We start from the raw sequence: 20,975 nt of genomic DNA on the forward strand, positions 1-20,975 counted from the left end.
ACCTCAACAGTTGTCAGGTGGAAAACGTCCTGTATACCTCCAGGGAAAGAATAAGAACAATGGGTAAAAGTAACGGGGGACCAGATTTCAGCTCTGTATAAGAGCTTTCTAGGGCGCCTGGGTGGCTCAGATGGTTAAGCGTCTGCCTTCGGCTCAGGTCATGATCCCAGGGTCCTGGGATCGAGTCCCGCTTCGGGCTCCCTGCTCCTTGGGAGCCTGCTTCTCCCTCTGCTTCTCTCTCTCTCTCTCTCTCTCTCCCTCTCTCTCTCCGTCTCTCATGAGTAAATAAATAAAATCTTTAAAAAAAAAAAGAGCTTTCTAACGATTAGAGCTGTCCAAACTACGACAAGCTGACTCACAAATTAGGGAGCTCCTCACCATGGGAAATATTCACTCAGAGACCGTGAGACGATCTGTCATAAATGCTGGGAAGGGAAATGCTGCATCAGGTGGAAGGTTGGCCCGGATAACCTTAAGGAATCACTGAGATTCTTTGATTTTATGAAAATATCTGTAAGACTTTGGAGAAGAGATGAAACTTGAGCAGGGCCTCGTGTTTAACCTCACATCTTTCTTCCAAACCTGCCCACTCCAGTACAGAGAGGGGAAGAAACTGAAACCCAAACCTAACTACAACAGCGTGGATCTCTCCGAAGTGGAGTGGGAAGACCGAGCCGAAACCGTGAGTAGGGAGAGCAGGAGAAAGAGGAGCGAGTGTAGCTCCACAGCCAGTACCCAGGCTAGCTGTGGGGCTGTGAGCTCTGGGGCCGCTCTGTTCCTCTCAGTGGAGGCTTTCCAAGCCCAAACCAGAAGCAATTTCTGTAATGGGCAATTCTGCCAACAACTATAACAACATAATAGTATCTTCCTGAATCTCAGGGAGTGCTGAAGTGGTGTGAACCATGTCTATAAGCCACAGAGGTTGAGTTCCAGTGGTGTTTCAGTCTGATTTGGAGAGTGGGGGGGTCTGTAGCTCATTCTAGAGGAAATTATGTCTCAGTAATATGGCACCATGTTCTCTCATACCTCAATGTACTTGGGAGCATTATTTTGGTGAAGACCTGGAATTATAAGCTAAATGGAACCTAGAATCAGGTCTGTACTCCCTCCTGGTATTCTGCTTAAAGGAAAAAGGGAAGAACTGAAAGTATTCCTAGGGATCACCTGCAATCTGGTCAATAAACTCAATGCCTTCCACCCTCCAGTGTGAGCCAGGGGACTAATACCATTATCTTTCCTCTTGAAGCTCAGAACAGCCATGATCAATGGGGAAACAGGTTCTCTCTCTATGGACGTGAAGGTTCCACTGGACAAAGGGGTAAGGAGCTCAAAGGAAAGAACCAGGGTCTGGTCCCAGGAAGGCAGCATCCCAGTTGATTGAGGTTTGGGGTAGCGATAAGGGATTTGAACCCAGCCGAATTAGAGCTCAAGACTTGAGTGCTATTTGTAGAAGGTATATCAAAGTGTGCATCAACCCCAGAGAAACATCTGACCAAGAAATGATTGGTTCTTTGGAGACTACTGAGCAAAGCAGTAGGTTAGCTCAAGGCATTTACAACTCTTCTTTCTTCCTAATGCTGCCTGCTACTTGTCCCTTTTGTTGTTTATAATGGAAAGAGGGAAAGTGATAGTTAATTTTGCAAATCGCTAACAACTCTTGTTAATCATGTTATATGGGAAGAGGTTAAAAATAATCCACTGTAACTACAGAAGGTCAAGAATCAATACCCTCACTGATGCCATTGCTGTCTTCCCAGATCCATGCATCATTTATAAAAGATCATTTCATCTTCTCATTTAAAAGGTTCAACTGCATTTATGCTGAATTTGCATTGTCCCTTGACATATTTACAAATGTCACCTCCTCCCTCACAACCACCCCCACCTCCTCCTCTTGTTGTCCATCTGCCTCAGCTAAAAGAACACAGGCATCTGTCTGCAACAATTAGACCCAAGTTCTTCCACAAACACAAACCTCCATGGAAGCCAAACAAGAAAGCACTGGAAAGGGAAAGCAATTCATTGCATTCCCTTTAGACACATGGGCTGAATTTCACTGGGACCAGTATCTGATCTGCGTGACATCTGCCTGCTTTTTATAAGCTCTGGACTGAGAAGGGCCTCTGTTAGGCAAACTGAGCAATATCAGTGATGTCAGGCCACGAGTGATAGCGGCTCCTTCTCCTGATCCCAAAAAAGTAGAGGTTTCTTCCATGCACCTCCACTTTTATCTCAACAGACTTCTGCTTATATGCACAAGGGACCTCTTCCCTAACCCAGCCCTGCCAAAGCATTTAAGGTAGCTATAATGAAAATTTTAACATGCACATGGCAGACAGCAACTTCCAGACAGATTGGAGTATGGCTATACTATATCTAATTCAGACCAACTTATGAAGTTGGTACCGTGTGTCTTCCATCCTTTCTTCCCAGTGCCCAGTGTTCTCATGTTGCCTTCATGCTTCTCAGAGCCACCAAGGGAGAGTCCTAACCAGATCCAGTCTGCCCGTCCCTTTGAAATGTGTTCATTGCTACTAATAAACCACCCAGGTTAAACTGCAATTTAACAAAAGCTTCCTGACATGTGAGTGCTTTAACATAAAGAACTTGGGTGATGCTAATCATGGTCATGATGGAGATGTACCTTTCATACCACATGGGTGTTCATAGTACTGCTGCTACTATTACTGTCAATAATAATAATGGTAGCTAAGGTTTATTAGAAACTGGACTCAGCACTTTGTAAGTATTCACTCAACATTCACAACCCTATGAAGTATGTACTATCCTACCCCCATTTTATAGATGAGGAAATTCAGAGAAGCTAAAAACTTGCCCAGTCACCTAGATGATTAATTGCAAACCCCACATGTACTCTTAATCACTAATGTATAAGGCTTTTCTGTAGGAGTGGCCCTAAATCCTCCACTCAATCTCCAGCTTAAAGATTTCCCAAGAGTCTCTTTAGAATTCTGTTTCCATCTTTAAAATTCATTGTCTTCTCTTCTCCCTCTACCTCATTATATCATAACTCAACTCTTTAATCTTTCATCTCTTTACTTCCATGCTCAGAAGCTGCTGCACCTGCACTGTGTGTGAGGGACATTTTGCTATAAGGCCACTGCAGTGGTATCCAGCCTCTCACTGCTCTGATCTATTATGATGCCCCTCTCCCCGATGTTGCCACATTTTGTTCATTACCGATTGCTCTGTCTGCCCTACATGTCTTCTCTTTTAAGAGTCTTGCAGACTGTCCTGTTGTGTTCTTTCCTGCCAGTCTACCCCAGCCCTCTCAGCTCAGTGGTGTGTCTCACCTCACAAGCTTGTGCCTCAGTAGAAATACTCTTCAGGTCTAAGCCAAGGGAAGCTTTCTTAAAGCATTGTGGGAGTATTTGATATCATCCTGGAAGGTGGTGACCTGTTTTGTTGTTTTATTTAAGGGATTTTACATGAATCCTTACTTCCCATAGATCAATTCAGACCTTTTTCCATCTCCCCTAAATACCAGACAGGCAACTATGTTGGCATTCCCAAGACAGTAATGGCAACCCAGCAAGATCTAGAGCAGGACTCACAAAGTCAAAAACCTATGGGGCCAGATAGGCCGTGTTCAAGAAATGTAAGAGAAACAGACGAGCCTCGGTATTGGGGGTGCTGGGAACTGAACGGTTCATGTACCATCTAAAGGACACAGCTAATAATCCATAGTTTTAAATGTTATGCCTTTAATTCCAAAAATATTAAAAACACAATATGGGCCAAAAGCTAGGCTCTCAAACTTGTAAGGAGTCCAGCTTTGGCCTGCAGGCCTCCTATTTGCCATTTTGATACAGGCTGTTTTTCCCAAAATGTGGACCAGTAATTAGTGTCATAATTTCTAACCCATCAGTAATATCCTGGTCAGATATCCTGAGACATATTTAAAAGAAAAAACAGACAATCAAAGTATCCTGGAGCATCTTATCCTGGGCTTTTAAAGATCATTTTCATGTTGTTTGATAGTTTAGAACAAATAATTGGCAGTGGGGGGAGGGAGCGAGACAGACAGTGTTCTTTACTAGCCTTCAGGTTCTTCCAAGTTAGCCCTGCTGATGGGCATATGGTGTACACACACACACACACACACACACACACACACACACACACACACACACACACCAGCAACTGGCACAGGCAGTTAGGGCAGCTTTGCCCCATGTTTCTCCACTGGATTCAGGGGGGCAGGATTAGAGTGCTATGTGGCACTTCTTCATTCTCTCTCTCTTAGTCACACACTCACTCACTTGCACACTTTTTTTTACAGCAAGGGGAGGCAATCTATTAAAGGGGGAGACTGTTCTGACACCTTTTTACTCTCATCTTCCAAACATCTCCAGCTCTCTCTGTTTAATGGGGATTCAAGGAAACCCCCGCTCCTTCTCTCTTCCTTTTGCCTCAACCTTAAAAGATTATCTCAAAGTTATGATTCCAGTTATGAGGGAGTAGCTTGCAATAGATTAATCCTCCAGCACATAACAACCATACATTTGGACAAAATATAGAAAACTAACATTTAAGGGCATATGAAAGTGACCAAAAGCAGGCAGAAACAAGGGTTGAAGGGGCTTCACCCCTTGAATCAAGAGAACTACACTGGGTGAAATACACATTTATGTGGGTTTTTTTTTTTTCTGAAGGTCATGCCCTAGTCTGTTTAAATGAAACAGCTATAATTCAAACAGAAAGCTATAGTTACCATCTTGAAGTATCAGAGAATAGAATTTGGGCTCTCAGAGTGTCTGAACGTGAAGGAAGATATCCTAGAAATGAGGGATCCATAGGTGGGCTGGCCCTAACATATGTAAACAAACTTCTCTCAAATTCTTGACTGATTTTAAACTACATATATACAGGGGAGAACCTAAGTACCCATTGGAAAGCAACAGTTGAAGAGCTGAAAATCAAAACAAGGATTCCAACTGCTACCTATGGTAGTGAGGGTAGTTTGGAGTCTGAGTCACATCAAGGTGAAGAGGTTTGGTAAACACCTCAGGATTTTCTTTGAAAGCACAGAAGAGCTACACTTTAGGAGTAAAGACTATGTCCCAAGACCAGGAGATTCACTCCAGACCTAAAGACAAAGTTGAAATAGACCCACCCTAACAAAAATGTAAATCCAAGCCTCCACATGCTCAAAGTGATCAGCCAATTATTTATCTGCTGATTAAAATAGAAATCAACATTCTCCAGAGGAAGACAAAGTATAGCCTATTCTTCACGATAACCGGTGTACAATAAAAATTATCAGACACTTGAAGAAACTGGAAAATGTAACACATAGTTAAGAGAAAAAGCAGTCTTAGAAACTGACCCAGGGATAACTGGCTGTTGGAATTAGAAGGACTTAAAAGCAGGTATGATAAATATGCACAAGGAATTAAAAGAAAAGATGGACAGAATGAGTGAATCGATGGAGAATTTCAGCAGAGAAATGGTTGGGGTTTGATCAAAGAAGTAAGTCCACTACAAGTGATATGAATATAGGGTTTTATTCCAGGAGTTCAACATTATGAGACTGTCATTTCTGGTAGAGAAGTCTGTGAGACTGCTGTCCCTGCATCTAGTGGTGAGCTTGAAGTCATCAGAGGTCAGTAGGGCCAGCAGTTTGGAAGGAAAGCTGAATGAAACACAAGGGAAAACAAGAACAAACGGAAACCCATGAGGAAAAATAGGAACCATGAGGAAAACTAAAACCCACATCTGTCTCTTACTACCTCCAATCACAATGGTATGGGTGATCTGCAAGAAAGAGCGAGTGCCCTTCACATGGAGCTAGATAATCACCAGGCTCAGATCTCAGGGAAAATGAAGGAGGAAGTCCAGGGGCAGCTGGGGAAGTTTTGATTCTGGTTGCTGCCCCATGCCAAGAAGGTAAGCCAACAGCTCAGAGCAAGCTGCAAGTGCTGGATATGCTGTACTGACCGTTAGCATGTAAAAGGGTTGCTGTTTCCCTTCTGCCTTATAAACCTCATGAAAACTTCTCTTTTGGCCAACCCGAACTTGGGACCATATAGGGAAGTGAGTCTGGAAGTGTAGTTCCAGCTTAGTTAATTTGACACAGTATAAAACTACCACAAGAACCAAGAAGAAAGTCTAAAACTGACAAGTACAATAGCTGAAATGAAATTTTTACTGGATGGGCTTATCAGCATATTGGAGAAAAAAAGGGACAGTGAATTTGAAGACAGATAAATAGAAATTATCCATTCTAAAGATCAAAGAAAATTTTGAAAAAATTTTTGAAAAAAATTATCCCTCAGTTATCTATGGTCTGACATATGTCCTTGGAATCCCATAAGAAGGGAGAAGGAATGAAGCAGAAAGTATTTGAAAAAAGAATGCCCAAATATCTTGAGCATTGTGAAAGACATCACCCAACAGATATAAAAATTTCAGCAAACTCCAAGCAGGATAACAAGAAAAAGAAGCCACACCTAGGCTCACCATAATACACCTGCTGGAGGAGAAAGGGGAACCCTCCTACACTGTTGGTGGGAATGCAAGCTGGTGCAACCCCTCTGGAAAACAGTATGGAGGTTCCTCAAACAGTTGAAAATAGAGCTACCATACGATCCAGCAATTGCACTACTGGGTATTTACCCCAAAGATACAAATGTAGGGGTCCGAAGGGGTATGTGCACCCCAATGTTTATAGCAGGAATGTCCACAATAGCCAAACTGTGGAAAGAGCCAAGATGTCCATCGACAGATGAATGGATAAAGAAGATGTGGTGTATATATACAGTGGAATATTATGCAGCCATCAAAAGGAATGAGATCTTGCCATGTGCAACGACGTGGATGGAACTGGAGGGTGTTATGCTGAGTGAAATAAGTCAATCAGAGAAAGACATGTATCATATGACCTCACTGATATGAGGAATTTTTAATCTCAGGAAACAAACTGAGGGTTGCTGGAGTGGGGGTGGGGTGGGAAGGATGGGGTGGCTGGGTGATAGACATTGGGGAGAGTATGTGCTATGGTGAGCGCTGTGAATTGTGCAAGACTGTTGAATCACAGATCTATACCTCTGAAACAAATAATGCAATATATGTTAAGAAAAAAAAAAGAAGAAGATAGCAGGAGGGGAAGAATGAAGGGGGGGAAATCGGAGGGGGAGATGAACCATGAGGGACAATGGACTCTGAAAAACAAACTGAGGGTTCTGGGGGGGGTGGAGGATGGGTTAGCCCAGTGATGGGTATTAAAGAGGGCACGTTCTGTGTGGAGCACTGGGTGTTATGCACAATGAATCATAGAACACTACATCAAAAACTAATGATGTAATGTATGGTGATTAACATAACAATAAAAAATTTAAAGGAAAAAAAATACACCTGCTGAAAATCAAAGATATGGGAAAATCTTAAAAGAAGCTAGAGGAAAGCATTAATAGAACGATGGCTGACTTCTTTTTTTTTTTTTTAAAGATTTTATTTATTTATTTGAGAGAGAGAGAGAATGAGAGATAGAAAGCACGAGAGGGAAGAGGGTCAGAGGGAGAAGCAGACTCCCTGCTGAGCAGGAAGCCCGATGTGGGACTCGATCCCGGGACTCCAGGATCATGACCTGAGCCGAAGGCAGTCGCTTAACCAACTGAGCCACCCAGGCGCCCACGATGGCTGACTTCTCATCAAAAACAATAAAATAAAATTTTTTAATGCCAAAAGAAAAAAAACTGTCAACCCAAAAGTCTATGTATGGGGAAAATATCTTTCCAAAATGATGTGTATTTAGATATTTTCTTATAAAAAATAGAACAGAGTTGATCACTGTCAGACCTGCACTATAACAAATGTTTAAGGAAGTTCTTTACGCTGAAGAAAAATGACACAGATGGAAACTCAGGTCTATATGAGGAAACAAACAGCTCTGGAAATGGTAAATGTGCACATTAATATGACTTTTTTTTTAACTGCTCAAAAAACCAACTATGTTAGGCAAAAATTTTGACCTTGTATTGTAGGGCACATAACATACACAAGTGGAAGATACATGGCAATGATAGCACATGATGGGGTTATCCCAAGAATGTAAGGCTAATCTGACATTCAAAAAAGTCAATCAGGGTAATTCATTACATTAACAGAATAAGAGAGAAACGCCATATGGTCATCTTAATAGATGCTGAAAAAGCATTTGACAAAATTTAACTGGAAACAAAAGGAAACTTCTTCAATCTGATAAAAGGCATTTATGAAAAGGCTAACTTTAAATGATGGAATATTAAACACTTCTTCCCTTAAAGTGTGAACAAGGGAAGGATATTTGCTTTCACCACCTCTGTTCAACACTGCACCGGACCCTGCCAGGATCTGTCCTTGCCGTAAGGCAAGGAAACAAAATAAAAGGCACAAAAATTAGAAGGGAAGAGGTAAAACTGTCTGGATTCACAGACAAGATGATTGTTTACATAGAAAATTCTAAGAATCTGCAAAGCAACTACTAGAACTAACAGGTAAATTTAGCAGGTTGTTAGAACACAAGGTCAATACTATAAAAATCAACTGTATTATATATATATATATATATATATACACACACATATATATACATATATATTTATTTCCAATTGTCCAATACTATAAAAATCAATTGTATTATGTATTTATTTATTTCCAACTGTCAGCAAACAATTGGAAGTAACTTATTTTCAAGTTCCAATTTCAATAGCATCGAACAACATAAAATACCTAGGAATAAATTTAATGAAGTTGTAAATGGCCTCTACACTGAAAACTACATAATGCTACAGAAAGAATGTCAAAAAAATTAAATGAATAAAAAGATATAACCATGTTTACAAGTTGTTATCAATATTGCCATACCATCCATTCTCCCCAAACTGATCTGTGAATCCAGCATAATCCCAATCAAAATTTGAACGGACTGCAGGAGAGGGTGATTCTAAAATTTCTATGAGGACATAAAATACCCAAACAACCTTGAAAAATGAGAACAAATGTGGATGATTTGTACTACATGATTTCAAAACCGACTATAAAGCTCAGTAGCCAAGCAGGGTTATTGACACAAGAATAGACAAAGGACTAGAGAATCTGGAAATAAACTCTCATGTTAGCAACTGATTTTCAACAAAGACAGCTTGTCAAATCAATGAAGAAAGGAAAGTCTTTCTAACAAGTGGGGCTAGATTGCCCCGCAAGGCGCCCCCGGGCTCAGCCCCGGCAGGCACCGGAGCGCGGGGCCCGACGAGGAACGCCCTGCTCTATGGCCGCTGGGGCCTGCGCATCAGGACCCGAGCGACCCGCGTACCCAGCCACACCAGTCTGAGCCTCCACCGCCTCGATCAGATCGTGAATGTCAAAAAGCAGAGCGTCTGTTTGATGAATATGAGGACAGTGGGAACTTGGGGCGACCCTGGCTCTCTGGATGAGACCACCTACGAAAGACTGGCAGAGAAGACACTGGACTCCTTAGCAGAGTTTTTCGAAGACCTCGTAGACAAACCTTACGCATTCAAAGACTATGATGTCTCGTTTGGGAGTGGTTTTAACAGTTTAACTGGGTGGAGATCTAGGAACCTACGTGATCAACAAGCAGACCCCAAACAAGCAGATCTGGTTATCTTCACCCTCCAGTGGGCCCAAGCGCTACAACTGGACAGGGAAGAACGGGTTGTACATGCATGACGGCATGTCCCTCCATGAGCTGCTGGCCACGGAGCTGACTAAAGCCTTAAAAACTAAACTGGACTTATCTTCTCTGGCCTATTCCAGAAAAGGCGCTTGATGCCCAGCCCAATCCCAAAGACATGAACAGCTCTAAAGCCCAAACCCCGGCTCCATCCTGCAGCTGAGTGTCTGGTCTGTTCCATTCCCGCTTTGGAGGACAGTTGCATGGCATGTAAGGAAGGGCTCTGTGAAAGAGCGTGTTGCCTCCCTCCCTCCCCCAAGTTCGGATTTGTAATTTCCATAGTGTTTTTGGATTTATTGTCTGATTTCCACCCTCACAGGATATCCCTTCTCTTTTATAATGTCCCTATACTCATACATTTATATATAACCTTACAACAAAGAAAAATAAGAAGGAAAAATTCAGGAGGAGAAATGACTTGATTTCACTCTTCGTCCTTTGAAGGACTTAACTGCCTAAAACCACATGAAGAGGGCTGGCCAACCTCCCCTTTCTGTCCCCAAATAAGACTCATTAAAGAGTTGCCTCTAAGAAAATAAAAAATAAATAAAAAAAAACAAGTGGTGCTAGAACTACTGAATAAATGTATAAAGAATAAAAAACAGTGAGCCATATCTCACACCACGTAGAAAAGTTAGAGATGGATCATAGTCTTCAAGGTAAGCTAAAACTGTAAGTCTTCTACAAGAAAACATAGGAGAAAATCTTTACAACCTGAAGTTATCCGAAGATTTCTTAGACAAAACACCAAGAGCACCAAACATAAAATAAAATTTGATACCCTGGACTTCATCAAAAGCAGTAAGTTCTGCTCATTAAAAGACACCATTAAGAAAATGAAAAAGTAAGGCCCAGACTGTGTGCAGAATACATAAAGAGGCCCTACAGATTATTAACAAGAAGGCTAACAACCCGATTTTTAAAAAATGGGCAAAATACTTGAGCATTCACAAATGAAGATATACACGTGACCAATAAGCACATGAAAACATGCTTCGTCAATCATCGAGGAAATGCAAACTCAAACTGCAATCAGATTCCATTCCAAACCCTCTGCTAAAATTTAAGGGACTGACCAATGAGTGTAAAGGCAAGCTCGTGTCCCACACTTCGGAGTTCTACTCGGCAAAAGAAGGAAACACACTGCCGACACACGCAACAACACAGACGGATCTTAAAGACATTATGTTGTACAAAAGAAGCCAGACCCAAAGGAGCACACACCGTGAGAACAGGCAAACCTAATCTAAGGTGGTAGAATTCAGAACAGAGCTCACCCTTGGAGGAGGGGTGGGGATGGACTGGAAGGAGGCAAAGAGATTTTAGAGGAAGCAAACACTCCATATCTTGATTGGGGAGGTAACTACATGGCTATATACATTTACCAAAACTACTGGAAGAATACACTGAAGATCTGTGCATTTTGCCTTTTTTCTTTAATAAGTAAAAAAAGGAAAAATTTAAAAAATGATCTCCAGTTCAGACACTCAAGCCGGCCCCACGTTGGAACACAGGGCTCCCAAAGTCCTGACAGCCCCGCTGGCTCCTGACTGCCCGGGGACACTGGGAGGGAGGGACACTGCAGAGAGGACCTGACCAGGGCACGGGAGGCAGGAAGGCAGACTGCGGGATGAGGCCAGCGCTGGAGAACGGTTCATTCGGGCTTGGTCTAAGACCGGTTTCCTATAGAAACAAACCCTTTTGTGCCACCCCACTCGTGCTGTGTCCCCTTCTGACATGTTCCTCTCATTTCCAAATGAAAGAGAAGCCAGAAGCCAGAAGAAGTGAAGGGAATAAAAACAACCCGTGGCTTTCCCAAAGGCATACACAGACAGGACGACCCACAGAGCCTCAGAGCCCAGAGCAAATCCTGCTCTTCCCTGGACCCACCCCCATCCATGGGAAACACTCTCACAAGCCTCAAAGCCACCTTAGGCACCGCACGGGTGCTGCTGTTAGTCCTGCCTTACAAACGAGTGCTCCAGTGCTCCGAGAAGCAAAGCAGCTCAGCCAAGAGCACACAGCCTGTAAGAGGCAAGCTGGCCTTGAATCCACGTCTGCCTGGTGCCCAGGCCCCGCTGTGCCCTCCCCGATGCCCTCATTTACACAGACTCAACAGAAGCCCCAAACATGGCAGCTTTGCAAGGAAAAAGAAGGTGTGATGTGGCACTGGGAGGGGTTTCATGGAGGGACCGGTGGGCCCGCCACCAGCTGTATTCCAGAAAGGGGGAGGTTGTAGGTGAGTCGCACACCAGCTGGCGGTCTCCTCTCGGGAGTCCACGCCGTCCTGCACGGCCCAATACAGTAGCCCCAAGCCACGTTGGCTATCTAAATTTCAATGTATAGTAACTCAATTAACTAAAACGTAAAGCTTCAGTTCCGCAGTCACTCATTTCAAGTGATAGCCACATGGGGCTAGCAGTCAGTTTCTGGGGCAGAACAGGGGGAGACGTTGGTCCCTTCTTCAGGCAGCCCCCACGGCCGCGGCTTGCTGGGCCTGGTGGTGGTCCTGCCTATGGAGTCCACCATAGGTGAGGCATGTCTGTGGCGGTTGAAGGTGAGGGGTCGGAGGTGAGGGAAGAGGCCCAGAGGCGACGAAACCGCAAGGCATTGGGTGAGGAGGTAGGTGGCCTGACGGTCAGGCGCTCCTCTCTCCAGCAAACACCCTTTTCTTTCTTTCTTTTAGAAGAGAGTTCTTTTCCTGACCAATGATTACTTCTTCACAGGCATTAGTGACACACCTTTCAGGTGAGGGGCCCATGTTTTGTGTGGAAGGGGGAGGGTGGTTGGAACACAAATATCAACAACTCAGGGCAGAACTTTCAGGTCTGGGGAATGAATTTACTCATTGGCAATTTTTGTGGTAACAGAAAAAAACCCAGGTTTGCCTTCAAGAAACTCGAGGTCTAGACCTGCCTTGCCAGTGAATCCTAATGTGCAGGTGTGGAGCCGGACTGCCTGGGTTGGGTCCCATCCCCACCTCTAGCAGGCTGTGTGACCTTAGTCAAGTTACTCAACTGCGCTTTGCCTTTGATTCTTGCTTGTAAAAGGAGGCTAAAAATAGTAGTTTTTCTTTATGGTTGGTGAGGATAAAGGACTTAATCTACTTAAAGATCTTAAAGCAATGCAATGTAAGCAATGGCAAGATGAAAGAACGAATTTGAAAATGTCTTGGGTTCCTTCCAACTGTATTCAATTCGAGGCATTATACAGATTAGGAAACAAATAGCCTTTATCTCTGAATTACCTCATTTCTCAATAAAGTGTGGTGCTCAGCCTAGATAGCTCATTAGAATACCTGAGGAATTTTGCAAAACTGCCAATGCCCCAGACCAGTAGACTCAGAATTTCTGGGATGAGGCCCCAGCACTAGTATCTTTTAGAGCTCCCCAAGTAATTCAGATATTCAGCGAATATTAAAAGCAGTATTCTATCAGGAGAGAGAGGAAGGTATCATGGGGTTCACCAGGCAGGAAAAGGCTCTCCTATTTGTGCGACCCCATGAGACATAGAAACCTCTCCGCAATTCAGGAGGTCCCTGAGAGGTTTGGGATGAATCTTGACTAAAATGGGAGCCGAGGGGGCTCCTGGCCTATAGAACGTAGAGTCCTTCTCAGGAAGAAAGGCAGATGAAAAGAATAGAACAGTTTTAGAGGGAACAACCTGCAAGGCCAGGGGCAAAAACGGGGGCCTTGGCATTCAGGCCACTTGTCGGTGCAGAAAGCTCACAAACTTCAAGTCACTGTAGGGAAGGAGATGGGCTAGGCACTGCTTGGCCCTTGCTCTTACTGAGCATGTGCGTTCTCTGTTCTTCCCACAGCCTGGGAGTGGTGCTGTCCCGGGGCCATGGAGAATACATCCTCCTGGGGAACACATCTGTGGAAGACGGTGGGTCTGTGCCAAGTATTGAAGGGCAGCATAGAGGGAAACATAGATTCTCCTGGGACACCGAGCAGGGCCAACCCGGGGTTAGAACCAGAGCCTCCCAGATCCCAGATTTGAGAGCAGACTCTCAGAGCGGGGCTGCCTGGCAAGGAGGGGTCTGTGTGGTCTGCAGGATCTGCCAGTCAGTCGTCAAAGCCGGCAAAGCCTAGGACTTGCCATCGTGGAAAGCTTTGCTGGACCAGAGGAGGTGGGCTCTAGGGGATGTGTTTCTCTGCACAAAGGTGAACTTCACCTGTCAGAAGGCATGACAGAGGAGGTGGGGAAGAGCAAACGAGCAAATCTGCAGGAGCTGGCTAGGACTGCCACAGCAAAGCACCCCAGACTGGTGGGCTTAAACACCAGAAACGTGTTCTCTTGCAGTTCTGGGGGCCGTGCTCCCTCCGAAGCCTCCAGGGCAGGATCCTTCTTGGCCTCACCAACTCCTGGTAGCCCCAGGCATTCCTTGACTTGCAACCTCTGTCCTCATCACAGGGTTTCTCCCCCTGTGGGTCTCAAATTTAACCTTGCAGAAGGACACCAGGCATACTGGGTTGGGGCCCACCCTAACGGCTTCATCTTCACTTGACTACATCTGCCAAGACCCTATTTCCAAATAGGGTCACATTCACAAGGTCTGGGGTTCATACTTCAACATATCTTTTTGGGGGACACAACTCAACCCATAGCAGGGAGTTTATGGGACATGAACTGAGAGGGGCTGTGAGAAACCGGGGGAAGAGTGTGAGAGAAGGGCCCCACCCTCCCTAACCCAGCCTGTTCTTGACTTCTGGCTGCCTGAGCACCTTGAGAGCACAAAACCAATATCCAGGGCTCAGGGATGTCTCAGGAAGTCTTGGGACGGTGTGGCCACAGTTCTGTCTAATGGCCACATTCTGTCCTTTCTTCCTTTATCATCTCTTGAGTGCATCTCATGTGTCCATCTCTCTGCCACCACCCTAGTCATTGTCACTTCTCTCCTGAACAATCACAGCTGGTCTCCCCACCTCTCCCTTCCTGTAAATCTCTGCCAAAGGAACCTATCTAGAAATACCAGATCAGATTGTGTCACTGCTAAAGGACCTTCAGTGGCCTTCTGGATTTTTTTTTTTTTTTTGGTCATTTCTCCATGCACTAAGCTTCAGAGTCTTCCCATGTGCTGTGCTCTCCCCTGAAATGCTCTCCTCTCCAGGGCCCACCCGCCCATCCCAGCTAACTTGGACCCACTCTTCATGTCCTGATGTAGATATCACTTTTCTGGGAGCTGGCCCTGGCAGACCCCCTGTGCCCAGCCACATGCTCCCATGTAACCCCTGCATTCGCCCTTTCAGAACACGCATCATGATGTTGGACCTCTCTCCTTCTCTGTCTTCCACTGTCCCCAAAATGACCAAACACCCTGGGTCTCCCTCGTGCTTTCTTGAGGACTGAGTAGGAGCTCAGTAGGGCATTTGTTCCTTCACTCATTCAATCCACATACATGCAGTGAGCACACGGTTAGTGTAGATGTAGCATAAGGCTACAGAGATTACACAAAACGTACCTGGCCTATCTCTGGGTTTTTCTTTTGACGGGCCATTTAGCTCAGTTGGGTACAATGAAGCCAATGAACCCAAAATCACTGGTTTCAAAGTATTAGCTCCTTTCAGAGAGATCCTAATAGGTGGGATTTGGACATGAAGCAATGGGAAGAAAAAGCATTTCAGGAAGCAGGAGCAACATGGACAAAGGCATAGTTTGTACAAACCCAGCACCAGCCTATCGGTTGAGTCCCTACTCTGAGCTGAGAATAAGGAAGAATAAAACAGCCCTTCCCTGGAGAAGCTTCCTGGCAGTTGTTTGTAAGCATTTCAGGTGCATATCCTCACAGGGACTGAGCATCGTACTGAGTGTGAGCTTTGGTTTCAGGCCTGCATGACTTGCTTCACCCAGATCTGACCCTGGCCAGTGATTGGTAAGTGGGAAATTTGCTGTACACGAAGAGTAGAGAATGGGAGGGAGAAAGATGGAATTTTCTTGAGGTGACATTGACTCTCCTGGGCTCCAGGATCTACTGCATCACAGATATTGACCCCGACCACCGGAAGCTCAGCCAGCTGGAAGCCATGGTCCGCTTCCTGACCGGGGAGGACCCAGATCTAGAGTGTAAGTGCCGGCCCCGCTCATGGAGGACTTTCTTTTCTTTTCTTTTTCCTTGTTTTCTTTTCTCTTTTCTCCTTTCCTTTCCTTTTTTTTCAAAATTTAACTAGATACGAGTTTTAGTATGACACATCAAAAATTGTATAAACAGATTTAAAGTGAAATCAGAAAAAAGTACACTAACCTTGATGGGTAAGGTCTCGATGTGTTTTAAGTGCTGAATTACTGACATTTTATTATTATTATCATTATCAACCTTTTTTATTCAAGCATAATTAATATACAGTGTTCTATTAGTTCAAGTGTACAGTATAGTGATTTGGCAATTCTATCCATTACTCGGTGCTCATCACAATAAGTGTACTCTTAATCCCCATCACCTGTTTCCCCCATCCCCCCACCCACCTCCCCTCTGGTAACCATCAGTTTGTTCTCTGTAGTTAAGAGTCTGTTTTTCATCTGTCTCTTTTCTCTTTGTTCGTTTTGTTTCTTAAATTCCACATATGAGTGAAATCATATGGTGTTTGTCTTTCTTTGACTGACTTATTTCACTCAGCATAATACTCTCTAGATCCAGCCATGTTGTTGCAAATGGCAAGATTTCACTCTTCTTCGATGGCTGAGCCACTGGGGAACTTACTGCCAAGTAGCCTTATCCCTCAAACTCACCCACGGCTTAGGGAGATTTTCAAAGAAAAAGGCAGAGCCAGCCTCACTCTGGGGCCAAGAAGTTGCCTATGTTCCTGGCACTGTGGCAGCATGAGTATATCCCCATGTCAGGGACTGGGATCACTTTGAGTGTCTTTCACCTGAGCACCGATAGGGCTCCAAAGAGACACACAGATCTGCCCATAGATCTGTCCCTACCACCACCTAGCAGTGGGCCCCAAGCCAGTAGCTGATGCTCTGTACCCCACAGTCCTCATCTCAGCAAAGGAGAGCATTCCACCAGGTGCTATCTTGTAGCCTGTGGTCTGTGAGTGTTTTCCAGTGCCTGGTTCTCAGGCTAACCTTAAATTTCCCAACACAGATGCAGGTGGTGAAATCACAGGGCCACACCCTCAGCAGGGTCCCTCTTCTTCCTCTTCAGAAGAGAAACAGGTCATGCTGACACATAAGTGTCACCGCCAAGTAAGACTTTGCCTCCCATGCTGGCCCAACAGGGCACTCATTTGTGCATTCATTCATTCATTCATTCTATCAGTAAATCTGTACTGAGCACATACTCTGTGCCAGGCCTGAGATAGGCACTGAAGCTACAGAGATGGCCCAAACAGACGAGACCCTTACTCTCAGGGAGCTCGTAATCTAGTGGGGAAACCACACAATAAAGACGCAAGCATGTGTGTGTAGATGTAGGGTATTCCAAACTGTGGTGAGTGCCATGAACAGGATGCTGTATGGGATCCTTTATAGTGCCTAACTCTGTCAGACCATGTTACTTATGCTGATGTTGAAAAAGAGCCACCCGAGTGCTTTCATAGGTACAGGATCTGCTTTGGGGGTGATGGAAATGTGGACCTGGACAGAGGTGATGACTGCACATCATTGGGAATGTACTCAGTGCCACTGATTTGTATACTTTATTTTTTTAAAGATATTATTTATTTATTTGACAGAGAGAGAGATAGTGAAAGCAGGAACACAAGCAGAGGGCATGGGAGAGGGAGAAGCAGGCTTCTCACTGAGCAGGGAGCCCGATGTGGGGCTGGATCCCAGGACCCTGGGATCACAACCTGAGCCAAAGGCAGACATTTAATGACTGAGCCACTCAGGCGCCCCTGATATTTAAATACACTTTAAATTGGTTGATTTTGTTACATAGATCTCACCTCAGTAAAAGTAAATACTTTTTTTAAAAAAGAGAGAGGGAAAAGAGCTACCCATGCAAAGAGTAGGGGGGAAGCATCCAGACCAAGAGCCACCCATGAAACGAGTAGAGGGGAAGCGTCCAGACCAGGAGCCGCCCATGCAAAGAGTAAGGGGGAAGCATCCAGAGCACAGAGGCTCTGAGGCAAATTCAAATTCACAGACCCGGCAAAAGACCAATGTGTTGGGAGGGTGATGATCAAGTTGCAGACAGATGGCAGCAGAGAGGAGAGGTGGCCGGGGCTCAGGGCAAGGGCTGATGTCACTGAGGGGTTCTAATCTCACAGAATACCGGAACTGGGAAGAGCCGTAGAAATCACTTAGACCTACTCACATATTGTTTGGGATTGAAGATGTGAAGGCTGAGAGAAGCAACACGACTTCCTCAAGCTCACATAGATGGTTTTACGAGTCCCAGACCCGTGTTTATGAGACACAGCCCATTCCCTAAGTTCAGGGTTCCTCACAAGGGCAGATGAGCTGTGTTCAACATCATGGAGGAAATAAGTGGTTTGGTCTTTTATTTTGCCCCCAGGCGACGAGGAGCTTGTGCGGCAGGTACTGCTTGACGCGGTGGTGACAGCCCCCATGGAGGCCTACTGGACAGCACTGGCTCTCAACGCCTCCGCGTACGTATGTCCGGGGCAGGGCTGAGGGTCCTGAGAGGGGAGGGAGCTCCCGCCCCAGGATTCTCTTGGCTGAGTCAGGGTCCCTCCCACTTCCTGGCTGGCAGCTCAGGAGATAACCGGGTCCGAGATGAACATGATGACGGTGGGAAGCCGTTGGGGAAGTGAGAACTACCCTCACACGGCCCCGGTCAAGCAGGTACTTGGTACAGCTTCCACACCCCACACACGCTGTTGCTCTCCCCCCTGGAAAAACACCAAGTGCAGGTCTCTGGGGCAGGAGTCCAGATCCCCCACCCATACTGCAGCAGCCCCATTCCAAGAACACCTCTCTGAGGCTGGGCTGGAGCTGTGTGAGCCCCTTCACTAAGAGCCCTGGTAAAAGTAGTCCAAGTAGATCAGGACCTGGTTTCCAGCAAGTAAGGTCAAGACAAGACAACTGTATTTACCTAGTGCTATCATGTTTAGTGGACAGGTAGAAAGAAGAAATGAATGGCGTGTGTGTGTGAGCACACAGGTGTATTGGGGGGGTGGTGCTAGAAACTAATGAGGTCAAGAATACAGCTGACTACATCTTGTTCCTGAATAGGAAGATTCAACATTAGCATCATGAAGATGTCAGACCTCCCCTAGACACTCAAGTTAATTAATGCTATCCTAATGAAAACAATAGAATTTTATATGAAACAATCACCTATTTAAAAAAGCAAGATGTGGAACACTGTGCACAGTGTGATACTATTTCTATAAAATGGTGGCAAACCATGGCATATCTGTACGTGTGTATATATAAAACATCTATGAAAGGCCAAATAAGAAAGAGTTCTCATTGGTTGCTTCTCATTAGAAAAATGAGTAACTGAAACAGGGATGGAAGGACACTTTTCACTGTATAAATTTTTGGTACAATTTTGAACCATGTGAATGTATTACCTCTACAAAATTAAATAAAACTAGAGAGCAAAAAAAGAATACAGCAGGCCAACCACTGTTCTGAATACTTGGTATACATTAACCTAGTGAGCCTCATAACCACCTTACAATATAGGTACTATTGTTATCTGCATTTTACAGATGATGAAACCAAGGCAGAGTGAGATAAGCAACTTGCCCAAAGTCATATGCCTCCCAAGAGGCAAAGCTGGAATCAAAACTAGGCAGCCTGGGTCTGGGGTCTAGGGAATTGGATCACTGGTTTGAAGAGAAGGGGCATGATCGTCATCTTTCCAAGTTCAGAGATTAGCCAGAGACATTTTTAATGTTGAGAAACACTGAAGAACAAATATTCTTAACCAAGGTGTATAATAGAAAAGAAGACCTGGAGAATTAATATAAAATGGCATATTAATAAAGCTAAGTGGGAAAATAATACAATCATGCCCATGGATGCAGAAAAGACATTTCAACAAATATTAATATCCATGCATATTTTTAAAAACTAATGAATACAATTAAAATTGACCAGCGGTGCCTCACTGGCTCAGTTGGTATAGCATGCCAGTCTTGATCTCAGGGTTGTAAGTTCGAGCCTCACATTGGGTGTAGAGATTACTTAAAAATAAAGATCTTCAAAAAAAAAATTGACCTAAGCCTGAAAGTCAACATCTGAATGGGGCTAGAGGTTCTCTCAACTAAAGACAGGACTAAGACAGGCATTCCCATATCCCTACTACTCTTTTTTTTTTTAATTTTTTATTGTTATGTTAATCGCCATATATTACATCATTTGTTTTGGTGTAGTGTTCCATGATTCATTGTTTGTTCATAACACCCAGTGCTCCATGCAGAATGTGCCCTCTTTAATACCCATCACCAGGCTAACCCATCCCCCTACCCTCCTCCCCTCTAGAAACCTCAGTTTGTTTTTCAGAGTCCATCATCTCTCCTGGTTCGTCTCCCCCTCTGACTTACTCCCCTTCATTCTTCCTCTCCTGCTATCTTCTTCTTTTTCTTTTTTCTTAAAATATGTTGCGTTATTTGTTTCAGAAGTACAGATCTGTGATTCAACAATCTTACACAATTCACAGCACTCACCGTAGCACATATCTTCCCCAATGTCTATCACCCAGCCACCCCCATCCCTCCCACCCCCGACCACTCCAGCAACCCTCAGTTTGTTCCTGAGATTAAGAATTCCTCATATCAGTGAGGTCATATGATACATGTCTTTCTCTGATTGACTTATTTCACTCAGCATAACACCCTCCAGTTCCATCCACGTCGTTGCAAATGGCAAGATCTCATTCCTTTTGATGGCTGCATAATATTCCATTGTGTATATATACCACATCTTCTTTATCCATTCATCTGTCTATGGACATCTTGGCTCTTTCCACAGTTTTGCTATTGTGGACATTGCTGCTATAAACATTGGAGTGCACGTACCCCTTCGGGTCCCTACATTTGTATCTTTCGAGTAAATACCCAGTAGTGCAATTGCTGGATCGAATGGTAGCTCTAATTTCCACTGTTTGAGGAACCTCCATACTGTTTTCCAGAGTGGTTGCACCAGCTTCCATTCCCACCAACAGTGTAGGAGGGTTCCCCTTTCTCCACATCCCCGCCAACATCTGTCGTTCCCTGACTTGTTAACTTTAGCCATTCTGACGGGTGTGAGGTGGTATCTCATGGAGGTTTTGATTTGGATTTCCCTGATGCCGAGCGATGTTGAGCACTTTTTCATGTGCCTGTTGGCCATTTGGATGTCTTCTTTGGAAAAATGT

General features: G+C 44.5%; 1 protein-coding gene and 1 pseudogene across 1 annotated transcript in view; both read left to right on the plus strand.

The window, feature by feature from the left end:
- The window catches only part of CACNA2D4 (calcium voltage-gated channel auxiliary subunit alpha2delta 4), a 133,712-nt gene that overhangs the window by 49,749 nt on the left and 62,988 nt on the right, over positions 1–20,975 (plus strand). The window contains exons 17-23 of the mRNA XM_028121034.2: positions 596–682; positions 1,247–1,318; positions 12,384–12,445; positions 13,518–13,585; positions 15,527–15,572; positions 15,666–15,763; positions 18,162–18,255. Of these exons, the coding sequence (XP_027976835.2) occupies positions 596–682; positions 1,247–1,318; positions 12,384–12,445; positions 13,518–13,585; positions 15,527–15,572; positions 15,666–15,763; positions 18,162–18,255 (527 nt within the window). The remainder of the gene's footprint in view (positions 1–595; positions 683–1,246; positions 1,319–12,383; positions 12,446–13,517; positions 13,586–15,526; positions 15,573–15,665; positions 15,764–18,161; positions 18,256–20,975) is intronic.
- Positions 5,900–9,829, plus strand: LOC148163678 (frataxin, mitochondrial pseudogene; annotated as a pseudogene).

The sequence above is a fragment of the Eumetopias jubatus genome, unplaced genomic scaffold (genome assembly GCF_037043125.1).
Source record: "Eumetopias jubatus isolate StellerSeaLion01/CBP00866 unplaced genomic scaffold, mEumJub1_p1.0 scaffold_8, whole genome shotgun sequence".
NCBI lineage: Eukaryota > Metazoa > Chordata > Mammalia > Carnivora > Otariidae > Eumetopias > Eumetopias jubatus.